The sequence below is a fragment of the Oncorhynchus gorbuscha genome, linkage group LG21 (genome assembly GCF_021184085.1).
Source record: "Oncorhynchus gorbuscha isolate QuinsamMale2020 ecotype Even-year linkage group LG21, OgorEven_v1.0, whole genome shotgun sequence".
In the NCBI taxonomy this organism is placed as follows: Eukaryota; Metazoa; Chordata; class Actinopteri; order Salmoniformes; family Salmonidae; genus Oncorhynchus; species Oncorhynchus gorbuscha.
In genome coordinates, this window is record NC_060193.1 from 60,635,514 (window position 1) to 60,647,880 (window position 12,367).

Sequence of the window (12,367 nt, forward strand, 5' to 3'; positions counted from 1 at the left end):
GCTTTGAAAGACTGGTAATGGCTCACATCAACACCATTATCCCAGAAACGCTTGACCCACTCCAATTTGCATACCGCCCAAACAGATCCACAGATGATGCAATCTCTTTTGCACTCCACACTGCCCTATCCCACCTGGACAAAAATAACACCTACATGAGAATGCTGTTCATTGACTACAGCTCAGCGTTCAACATCATAGTACCCTCAAAGCTCATCATTAAGCTAAGGATCCTGGGACTAAACACCTCCCTCTGCCACTGAATCCTGGACTTCCTGACGGGCCGTCCCTAGGTGGTGAGGGTAGGTAGCAACACATCTGCCACGCTGATCCTCAACACTGGAGCCCCTCAGGGGTGCATGCTCAGTCCCCTCCTGTACTCCCTGTTCACCCACGACTGCATGGCCAGGCACAACTCCAACACCATCAAGTTTGCAGTCAGCACAACAATGGTAGGTCTGATCACCGACAACGACGAGACAGCCTATAGGAAGGAGGTCAGAGACCAGGCCGGGTGGTGCTAGAATAACCTATCCCTCAACGTAACCAAGACTAAGGAGATGATTGTGGCCTACAGGAAAAGGAGGACCGAGCACGCCCCCATTCTCATCGACAGGGCTTTAGTGGAGCAGGTTGAGAGCTTCAAGTTCCTTGGTGTCCACATCACCAACCAACTAGAATGGTCCAAACACACCAAGACAGTCGTGAAGAGGGCACGACAAAGCCTAATCCCCCTCAGGAAACGAAAAAGATTTGGCATGGGTCCTGAGATCCTCGAAAGGTTCTACAGCTGCAACTTCGAGAGCATCCTGACTGGTTGCATCACTGCCTGGTACGGCAACTGCTTGGCGTCTGACCGCAAGGCAGACGGAATCATCATGTCAATTAAATTACGTTGAATTGATGTCTGTGCCCAGTGGATTAATACTGTTTATTCACTTGTTGGGCAGATGACTGACAATCCTCCCTCCCTCTCTGTGTCTGTCTCTTTCCATCTCTCCCCCCAGACCATCCGAGGTGCACCCAGAGCCTCCTGTTGGTGCTGAAGCTGGGTACCTGCAGGTGCTGGACAGTGAGGGTCGACCCTTGTGTCTGTCCTGCCACAAGGCCTGTGGGTCCACTGGAGGAGCCTGGGACACCTGCTTCTGTAGCCAGACGTAAGTAGCAGCATCATCAAAGTAAAGCCAAGTTCACCCATCAGTGGTGTTGTATATCCTGCTATTATTATTGTTGCCTCGTAGGCCTACTGCGTTCCTTAATTAAAGCTCTACAAAGAAAACATCAAGTTATTCTGTTGTATTCTACTTCATCTATCCTATCATAGGTGTCAGGAGGAGTTCCAGCTGCGCTCCAGCCAGGCCTACATGCGTGCCCGGGTACTGCAGACGGAGCAGGGGGTGTGTCAGAGCTGCGGCCTGCAAGCCCACCAGCTGTACCTGAAGGTCCGCGACGCCCCGCCCACACACAGGAAGGAGATGCTAGAGAACACCGGGCTGGCCCAGCTGTCACTCAAACAGGTTGGTTGGTTTGAATGTCTTTAGCCCCCCAGGTCTGTGATACAGAGAGGGACCTAGGACCATTCCATTACTCTGTATGGGGTGACCTAGGACCATTCCATTACTCTGTATGGGGGGACCTAGGAACATTCCATTACTCTGTATGGGGGGACCTAGGACCATTCCATTACTCTGTATGGGGGGACCTAGGAACATTCCATTACTCTGTATGGGGGGACCTAGGAGCATTCCATTACTCTGTATGGGGGGACCTAGGAGCATTCCATTACTCTGTATGGGGGGACCTAGGAACATTCCATTACTCTGTATGGGGGGACCTAGGAACATTCCATTACTCTGTATGGGGGGACCTAGGACCATTCCATTACTCTGTATGGGGTGACCTAGGACCATTCCATTACTCTGTATGGGGGGACCTAGGACCATTCCATTACTCTGTATGGGGGGACCTAGGAGCATTCCATTACTCTGACCTAGGACCATTCCATTATCTGGGGTGACCTAGGACCATTCCATTACTCTGTATGGGGTGACCTAGGACCATTCCATTACTCTGTATGGGGGGACCTAGGACCATTCCATTACTCTGTATGGGGGGACCTAGGACCATTCCATTACTCTGTATGGGGTGACCTAGGACCATTCCATTACTCTGTATGGGGTGACCTAGGACCATTCCATTACTCTGTATGGGGGGACCTAGGACCATTCCATTACTCTGTATGGGGTGACCTAGGACCATTCCATTACTCTGTATGGGGTCTGAACTACACTACTTAGCCAGGATACAGTCTTCTACATGACTTTATGAGCCCTTTATAGACATGAGCTTTTTAAAGGTGCACAAATCTACAGACCGAGAGAACAGTCATACTATTGATGTGGGTTGATTTTCAACTGGATTTATCAAAGAGCAGTATCATCATCTCTCTCTTCTCAAATGAGCATATCACATGACTGAAGTACAGAAAACACTGAACTGGATAGGACCCATTTAGACATTTGAAGCCACTTGTGATATAAAGCAGCGTGTGTAGTGTCGAGAACAGACGGGTTTCACCTGTTCCAACTAACCCCCTGGATCTAGGGGGACTAAAGGCTTTAGTAGACATTATATTATACACTGGGAGAGGAGGGGGAGAACACAGAGAAGAGAGTGAAATGAGAGGGACTCAGTCCTCTCCACTACTGACTGACACTTATCTTCCCTGGAAACTGCTGCTTTGTGCTGGGGGAAGATAAACCATTAGATGTGTGGGTGGAGGGGGTGTGGGTGTGGATGACGGGTGTGTGTGGGGGGGTGGGGTGTGTGGGTGTGGATGATGGGTGTGTGTGGAGGGGGTGTACTGTACTGTGGACACACAGGTTCCTCTCTCAACCTGTGTGTGTGTGTGTGTGTGTGTGTGTGTGTGTGTGTGTGTGTGTGTGTGTGTGTGTGTGTGTGTGTGTGTGTGTGTGTGTGTGTGTGTGTGTGTGTGTGTGTGTGTGTGTGTGTGTGTGTGTGTGTGTGTGTGTGACTTCCTCTCTCTCGGCTCACAGTGAATAGATTGGCCAGTACTGTCAGGTCCTCCATGGATTTCTCCCACAGCTCAACCTCACCTCAGCCAAGAGCCTGTTAGATTTGACTCTGCCATTTCTACTGGAAAGACCTTCTGCCTTCTCGCTCACAGATCAATGGATGGATTTGGCCTAACACTAACAGGTCCTCTGTACTGCACAGAAACCACAGAACAACTGCTGATTAACACATTGTATTGGTGCGCTGTATAGGAGGTCTGAGGACTCTAGCTTTAGTAAAGGCTTCCTAAGACATTAGTAGACCAGTGGGGGAATGTATGGACCGAGGAGGGGGTGGAGGTGGGTCGGTAGTCGTGGTGGAACGGAGCTTGTTCCTGAGTACAGCTTTGCTTTTCTTCTCCTCTGTGGGTATGTGACCCCCCCCCCCGGTTCTCTTGTGGCTTATGTTGGGAGAGCGCTACTCTATCTACCGCTTCTACCCAGGAATGGAGATTGATTTCTGAGCTGAATTGTCCCCAGGGTTCCCCTTCTCTGGCTCTTTCCACATAAAGTGAAGAAAAGAAAATGCTTAGCTTCAAATTTAAATGCCTCCATTTTGTTTCTAGTGTTCCCCAGCTCCAGGCCATAGAACTAGAATTACAGGCGTTTGAGTTCCTACCTGTTCCCAGAGTCCCCAGCTCGTTCTCTTCCATTAGAGCCTTGTCATTCTCTCTGTCTGAAGACAGACAGGCGAAGGCAATGTGATGCTGACATGGGAAGGTTGACAAGATCCTATTATGAAAAACACATGGACAAAACTCACAAGGGATTTTACAAATATTTCTTACACCAAATTGTTTTTTTATCCATTCGAGCTTTTAAAACTGTAAATGATATAATCATTATACTACCTCCTTTACTGAGGAATGTGTTTATTAAAATGGTCTGTGTTGTGTCCAGCTGAATGAGATGATCCGTGCCCCCGTGGAGGGTCAGTTCTGGCAGGTGGACCACATCCGACCCGTCTACAGTGGGGGAGGACAGTGTTCCCTGGACAACCTACAGACACTCTGCACCGTCTGCCACAGAACCGTAAGAGTCCAGTACACACACCGTCACACACAGACACACAGTGTTCCCTGGACAACCTACAGACACTCTGCACCGTCTGCCACAGAACCACAAGGGTCCTGGTCCCCGTTCCTCTGTGTCCATAAACACTCAGTCCCACATGGTGCTTCATTACACCCATATGCCCTCTCAAACCACCACCATACCATAATATCATACCATGTTATAATACCATGTTGTAATATCATACAATGGTATAATACCATGTTATAATACCATGTTATAATATAATACCATGTTATAATATAATACCATGTTATAATACCATGTTATAATATAATACCATGTTATATAAATACCATGTTATAATATAATACCATGTTGTAATATAATACCATGTTGTAATATAATACCATGTTATAATATAATACCATGTTATAATATAATACCATGTTATAATATAATACCATGTTATAATATAATACCATGTTATAATATAATACCATGTAATATAATACCATGTTATAATATAATACCATGTTATAATACCATACATGTTATAATATAATACCATGTTATAATATAATACCATGTTATAATATAATACCATGTTATAATATAATACCATGTTATAATATAATACCATGTTATAATACCATGTTATAATATAATACCATGTTATAATACCATGTTGTAATATAATATAATACCATGTTGTAATATAATACCATGTTATAATATAATATAATACCATGTTATAATATAATACCATGTTATAATATAATACCATGTTGTAATATAATACCATGTTATAATATAATACCATGTTATAATACCATGTTATAATATAATACCATGTTATAATATAATACCATGTAATATAATACCATGTTGTAATATAATACCATGTTATAATATAATACCATGTTATAATACCATGTTATAATATTATAATATAATACCATGTTATAATATAATACCATGTTATAATATAATACCATGTTATAATATAATACCATGTTATAATTATAATATAATACCATGTTGTAATATAATACCATGTTATAATATAATACCATGTTATAATATAATACCATGTAATATAATACCATGTTATAATATAATACCATGTTATAATATAATACCATGTTATAATACCATGTTATAATACCATGTTATAATATAATACCATGTTATAATATAATACCATGTTATAATATAATACCATGTTATAATACCATGTTATAATATAATACCATGTTATAATATAATACCATGTTATAATATAATACCATGTTATTATAATACCATGTTATATAATACCATGTTATAATATAATACCATGTTATAATATAATACCATGTTATAATATAATACCATGTTATAATACCATGTTATAATATAATACCATGTTATAATACCATGTTATAATACCATGTTATAATATAATACCATGTTATAATACCATGTTATAATATAATACCATGTTATAATACCATGTTATAATATAATACCATGTTATAATACCATGTTATAATATAATACCATGTTATAATACCATGTTATAATATAATACCATGTTATAATATAATACATGACATATGTTTTATAATACATGTTAGTATATATACCATGTTATAATACCATGTTATAATATAATACCATGTATATACTGTTTGTTATAATACCATGTTATAATACTGTTTGTTATAATAGGACATATAATACCATGTTATAATAATATAATACCATGTTACAATATGTTTTACAGAGGACAGAATACTGATTATACACCACCATGTTATAATATAATACAGAGTACTGATGACAGTAGGCTGTTTGTTTTACAGAGGACAGATACATGAGTAGGCTGTTTGATGACAGTACTGATGACAGTGCTGTTTGTTTTTTATGACAGTAGGCTGTTTGTTTTATCAGAGGACAGAGTACTGATGACAGTAGGCTGTTTGTTTTACAGTAGGCTGTTTGAGGACAGAATACTGATGACAGTAGGCTGTTTGTTTTACAGAGGACATACTGATGACAGTAGGCTGTTTGTTTTACAGAGGACAGTTATACTGATGACAGTAGGCTGTTTGTTTTACAGAGGACAGAGTACTGATGACAGTAGGCTGTTTGTTTTACAGAGGACAGAGTACTGATGACAGTAGGCTGTTTGTTTTACAGAGGACAGAGTACTGATGACAGTAGGCTGTTTGTTTTACAGAGGACAGAGTACTGATGACAGTAGGCTGTTTGTTTTACAGAGGACAGAGTACTGATGACAGTAGGCTGTTTGTTTTACAGAGGACAGAGTACTGATGACAGTAGGCTGTTTGTTTTACAGAGGACAGAGTACTGATGACAGTAGGCTGTTTGTTTTACAGAGGACAGAGTACTGATGACAGTAGGCTGTTTGTTTTACAGAGGACAGAGTACTGATGACAGTAGGCTGTTTGTTTTACAGAGGACAGAGTACTGATGACAGTAGGCTGTTTGTTTTACAGAGGACAGAGTACTGATGACAGTAGGCTGTTTGTTTTACAGAGGACAGAGTACTGATGACAGTAGGCTGTTTGTTTTACAGAGGACAGAGTACTGATGACAGTAGGCTGTTTGTTTTACAGAGGACAGAGTACTGATGACAGTAGGCTGTTTGTTTTACAGAGGACAGAGTACTGATGACAGTAGGCTGTTTGTTTTACAGAGGACAGAGTACTGATGACAGTAGGCTGTTTGTTTTACAGAGGACAGCTCAGCAAGCCAAGGACAGAAGCCAGATGAAGAAAGGACTGGCAGCCTCCAAGGTGGCTTCAGACATCACTCGCTTCTTCATAAAGAAATGAACATTGAAACCAAATGTTTTCCTCAACCAAGGAAGGAGGGAAAGTTGGAGGAGGACTGAGTGACATAGGAAGGATGTTTCTTCAGTGTGTTGGCATCTCTGTGAAGAAGGCTACATGTCACGGTTGGTTCTCAATGCTGCCACTGATGTCTGTGTTATGGATTCACCAGCAATCCAATGTAGAGGAACATCGCCTCCTTCCTTTAATGACATCATGTTCCAGTTGGATCATTGAGAGTGTTGATGTGAACACTGTTCTTTCAGGGTTGATTTTTTTTGTTGAGTTACCTGAATAGATTTTTACTAAACAATGCTGCCTGTGTCAAATGCAAATGTTCCAAATGAGCAGCTCCGCTCCTTCCCATGTTGTCCCCAAACCGTCAGCAGTGAGCCTGGGTTGATTTATAACGGGCTTATCTAGCTCAGATACAGGCTGAACTGAACCAAGCTGGGCAGGCTGCTGCCTGTTTGAGTTGCCAGCCTGCCTGCATGCCTGCCGAGCGCTCGCTGCTATTTTAGGTTGTGCAAACTTGGTAGAAAAACCCTGATGTGTGATGCTCTAGTTTACATCTTGACAGGATATCACAAGTGTTTTCCTTCATGTCCTCTACATGTAGTCTAGTTGGTAGTGTCTTTATGTCCTCTACATGTAGTCTAGTTGGTAGTGTCTTTATGTCCTCTACATGTAGTCTAGTTGGTAGTGTCTTTATGTCCTCTAGTGTCTTTATGTACAGTCTAGTTGGTAGTGTCTTTATGTCCTCTACATGTAGTCTAGTTGGTAGTGTCTTTATGTCCTCTACATGTAGTCTAGTTGGTAGTGTCTTTATGTCATGTAGTCTCTACATGTAGTCTAGTTGGTAGTGTCTTTATGTCCTCTACATGTAGTCTAGTTGGTAGTGTCTTTATGTCCTCTACATGTAGTCTAGTTGGTAGTGTCTTTATGTCCTCTACATGTAGTCTAGTTGGTAGTGTCTTTATGTCCTCTACATGTAGTCTAGTTGGTAGTGTCTTTATGTCCTCTACATGTAGTCTAGTTGGTAGTGTCTTTATGTCCTCTCTACATGTAGTCTAGTTGGTAGTGTCTTTATGTCCTCTACATGTAGTCTAGTTGGTAGTGTCTTTATGTCCTCTACAGTTGTAGTCTAGTTGGTAGTGTCTTTATGTCCTCTACATGTAGTCTAGTTGGTAGTGTCTTTATGTCCTCTACATGTAGTCTAGTTGGTAGTGTCTTTATGTCCTCTACATGTAGTCTAGTTGGTAGTGTCTTTATGTCCTCTACATGTAGTCTAGTTGGTAGTGTCTTTATGTCCCTACATGTAGTCATGTCTTTATGTCTAGTCTAGTTGGTAGTGTCTTTATGTCCTCTACATGTAGTCTAGTTGGTAGTGTCTTTATGTCCTCTACATGTAGTCTAGTTGGTAGTGTCTTTATGTCCTCTACATGTAGTCTAGTGTCTTTATGTCCTCTTGTAGTCTAGTGTGTCTTTATGTCCTCTACATGTAGTCTAGTTGGTAGTGTCTTTATGTCCTCTAGTCAGTGTCTTTATGTCTAGTTGGTAGTGTCTTTATGTCCTCTACATGTAGTCTAGTTGGTAGTGTCTAGTTGGTAGTGTCTTTTATGTCCTCTACATGTAGTCTGTCCTCTACATGTAGTCTAGTTGTCTTTATGTCCTCTACATGTAGTCTCTTTATGTCCTCTACATGTAGTCTAGTTGGTAGTGTCTTTATGTCCTCTACATGTAGTCTAGTTGGTAGTGTCTTTATGTCCTCTACATGTAGTCTAGTTGGTAGTGTCTTTATGTCCTCTACATGTAGTCTAGTTGGTAGTGTCTTTATGTCCTCTACATGTAGTCTAGTTGGTAGTGTCTTTATGTCCTCTACATGTAGTCTAGTTGGTAGTGTCTTTATGTCCTCTACAGTCTAGTTGGTAGTGTCTTTATGTCCTCTACATGTAGTCTAGTTGGTAGTGTCTTTATGTCCTCTACATGTAGTCTAGTTGGTAGTGTCTTTATGTCCTCTACATGTAGTCTAGTTGGTAGTGTCTTTATGTCCTCTACATGTAGTCTAGTTGGTAGTGTCTTTATGTCTTAGTCTAGTTGTAGTGTCTTTATGTCCTCTACATGTAGTCTAGTTGGTAGTGTCTTTATGTCCTCTACATGTAGTCTAGTTGGTAGTGTCTTTATGTCCTCTACATGTAGTCTAGTTGGTAGTAAAAACTACATGTAGTCTAGTTGGTATTTATGTCCTCTACATGTAGTCTAGTTGGTAGTCTAGTTGGTAGTGTCTTTAGTACATGTAGTCTAGTTGGTAGTGTCTTTATGTCCTCTACATGTCGTCTAGTTGGTAGGTTTTCTATGATGTCTACTGTTTTAGCAGGAGTCTTGGATTTGTTAGACTGAGCATGAATGGATGAACAAACTTGACTGAAATGAAAATAAAAACTATTATTCTCTCTTCTGTTGAGTGATCTGTGTGGTTGTGGTTGTTTCAAAGCCAAACGTCTCAGGAGTTTAGTTTATATATATATATATATATATATATATATATATATATATATATATATATATATATATATATACATTTTAACCTTTTATTTAACCTTTTATTTAACTAGGCAAACCCTCCCTAAGTCGATGGGCCAAACCCTCCCAAATTCTTATTTTACGGATGACGGCCAAACCTCCCTACCCGGAAGACGCTGCCAAACCCTCCCTAACCCGGACGACGCTGGGCCAAACCCTCCCTAACCCGGGACGCTGGGCCAAACCTCCCTAACCCTTGGATTTGGACTGACGCTGGGCCAAACCCTCCCTAACCCCGGCCAACCCCTCCCTAACCCGGACGACGCTGGGCCAAACCCCCTCCCTAACCCGGACCCGGCCAAACCCTCCCTAACCCGGACGACGCTGGGCCAAACCCTCCCTAACCCGGACCTGGGCCAAACCCTCCCTAACCCGGACGACGCTGGGCTCCTAACCCGGACGACCTGGGCCAAACCCTCCCTAACCCGGACGACGCTGGGCCTAACCCGGACGACGCTGGGCCAAACCCTCCCTAACCCGGACGACGCTGGGCCAAACCCTCCCTAACCCGGACGACGCTGGGCCAAACCCTCCCTAACCCGGACGACGCTGGGCCAAATTGTGCACCGCCCTATGGGACTCCCGGTTGTGATACAGTGGGATCGAACCAGGGTCTGGAGTGTAGGAGGGCTTTCCCAGGCAAACCATTGTACCGTTATTAGGAATGTACAAAAGTTCATCTCACAGCATAAAATGTACTGTGCAAATGTGCATCGCTTAAAGTCCAACAGAAAGGTAGTAATATCCACATTCTGACATGTCTGTCCATCTTCCTGCCCCCCTGTGTTCTTCTGAAAGGACTTAACTCAATAAAGAAGAAAGAGAGAGGAAGGAAAGGTTACTATGGAAACAGTAGACCTGTGTGTTGGTGATCGGCATTGCGGAGGCAGAATATTGAATCATTTTCACAGCTCCTCTGTTTAGAGTTCAGGCTACAGATCAGCAGCTGGCTGGCTGCAATCAATCTCACCAGCCTCCTGTCTGTATCAGTCTGCCCTTCAGAGTATCTCACCAGCCTCCTGTCTGTATCAGTCTGCCATCAGAGTATCTCTGCTCAACACTGTCTCAGGTGGTCCATCCAGCTCATTGGACAGTGGGAACATGAGTCGGCCATGTTGGTTCTGGGAGCAGCTGAGCTTGCAGATCTTGATCCCAACCCTCCTGATAGAAAAAATCCACACCAGACCTGGTTGACTGGCTCAGACCAGACAAAGGAGAAAGGAGGATGATGTGCACAGAGAATGGAACCTCAGTATCCCTAATACAGCTCATGTCAACCAATCACATCAGATAAAGGTATTCCCAGCCCAGCTAAGACCACTTCTAGTCTGGAATGATAACTTCCTGGTTCAGCATTGTTTCAACTGAGCTTCTCAGTTTGGATTCCATGCGAGACCACTAACAGCTTTATCGGGAGCCTTGTGCCTCGTCCTCAGTCCTCTACATCTGCTGCAGGTCTCCAGCCAGGGTCTCCAGCCAGGTCTCCAGCCAGGTCTCCAGCCAGGGCTCCAGCCAGGGTCTCCAGCCAGGGTCTCCAGCCAGGGTCTCCAGCCAGGGCTCCAGCCAGGGTCTCCAGCCAGGGCTCCAGCCAGGTCTCCAGCCAGGTCTCCAGCCAGGTCTCCAGCCAGGGCTCCAGCCAGGGTCTCCAGCCAGGGCTCCAGCCAGGGTCTCCAGCCAGGGCTCCAGCCAGGTCTCCCAGCCTGTTGTCTGACTGAGTCGGCAGGCCTTTGAGTACTGGACATCTCACAGGGAGGCAGCATCCCACGCCCTTTCTGTCCCTGCTCCAGCCACTGTCTGCTTTCTGGCTCAGCCAGCGCTCCACTGTCTGTCTCCTGTCCTGTCAATATGGCTGTGACCCTCTGTTGTCTGACTGAGCCAGCGCTCCACTGGCTGCTTTGAGTACTGGTCCCTCCTGACAGCCAGGCTCCACTGTCTGCTTTCTGTCCCTGTCCTGACAGCCAGCGCTCCACTGTCTGCTCCACTTTCTGTCCCTGTCCTGACAGCCAGCGCTCCACTGTCTGCTTTCTGTCCCTGTCCTGACAGCCAGCGCTCCACTGTCTGCTTTCCCTGTCCCTCTGTCCTGACAGCCAGCGCTCCACTGTCTGCTTTCTGTCCCTGTCCTGACAGCCAGCGCTCTACTGTCTGCTTTCTGTCCCTGTCCTGACAGCCAGCGCTCTACTGTCTGCTTTCTGTCCCTGTCCTGTCAGCCCAGCCAGCGCTCCACTGTCTGCTTTCTGTCCCTGTCCTGACAGCCAGCGCTCCACTGTCTGCTTTCTGTCCCTGTCCTGACAGCCAGCGCTCCACTGTCTGCTTTCTGTCCCTGTCCTGCTCCACTGTCTGCTTTCAGTCCCAGCCAGCTCCACTGTCTGCTTTCTGTCCCTGTCCTGACAGCCAGCGCTCCACTGTCTGCTTTCTGTCCCTGTCCTGACAGCCAGCGCTCCACTGTCTGTCCCTGTCCTTCTGTCCCTGTCCTGACAGCCAGCCACTGTCTGCTTTCTGTCCCTGTCCTGACAGCCACACTGTCTGCTTTCTGTCCCTGTCCTGACAGCCAGCGCTCCACTGTCTGCTTTCTGTCCCTGTCCTGCTCCACTGTCTGCTTTCTGTCCCTGTCCTGACAGCCAGCGCTCCACTGTCTGCTTTCTGTCCCTGTCCTGTCCTGCCACAGCCAGCGCTCCCACTGTCCCTGTCCTGACAGCCAGCGCTCCACTGCTTTCTGTCCCTGTCCTGACAGCCAGCGCTCCACTTCCTGCTTCCTTCAGTCCACACCTGTAGATGGATGCAACTTTACGAAGTTTACTGCAGCCAGGCCTCTCTCTCCCTCCCCTCAGCGCTCTCGTCTCCCTGCTTCTTTTATTA

General features: G+C 44.6%; 1 protein-coding gene across 1 annotated transcript in view; it reads left to right on the forward strand.

Annotated features, from left to right (window-relative positions):
• LOC124008065 (DNA annealing helicase and endonuclease ZRANB3-like) overlaps positions 1–7,642 on the forward strand; it is a 71,651-nt gene extending 64,009 nt beyond the window's left edge. Inside the window, 4 exon segments of the mRNA XM_046318969.1 lie at positions 1,008–1,157; positions 1,325–1,517; positions 3,975–4,106; positions 6,833–7,642. Coding sequence (XP_046174925.1) covers positions 1,008–1,157; positions 1,325–1,517; positions 3,975–4,106; positions 6,833–6,931 — 574 coding nt within the window. The 3' untranslated portion in view covers positions 6,932–7,642.
• The last annotated feature ends 4,725 nt before the right edge of the window (positions 7,643–12,367 follow it).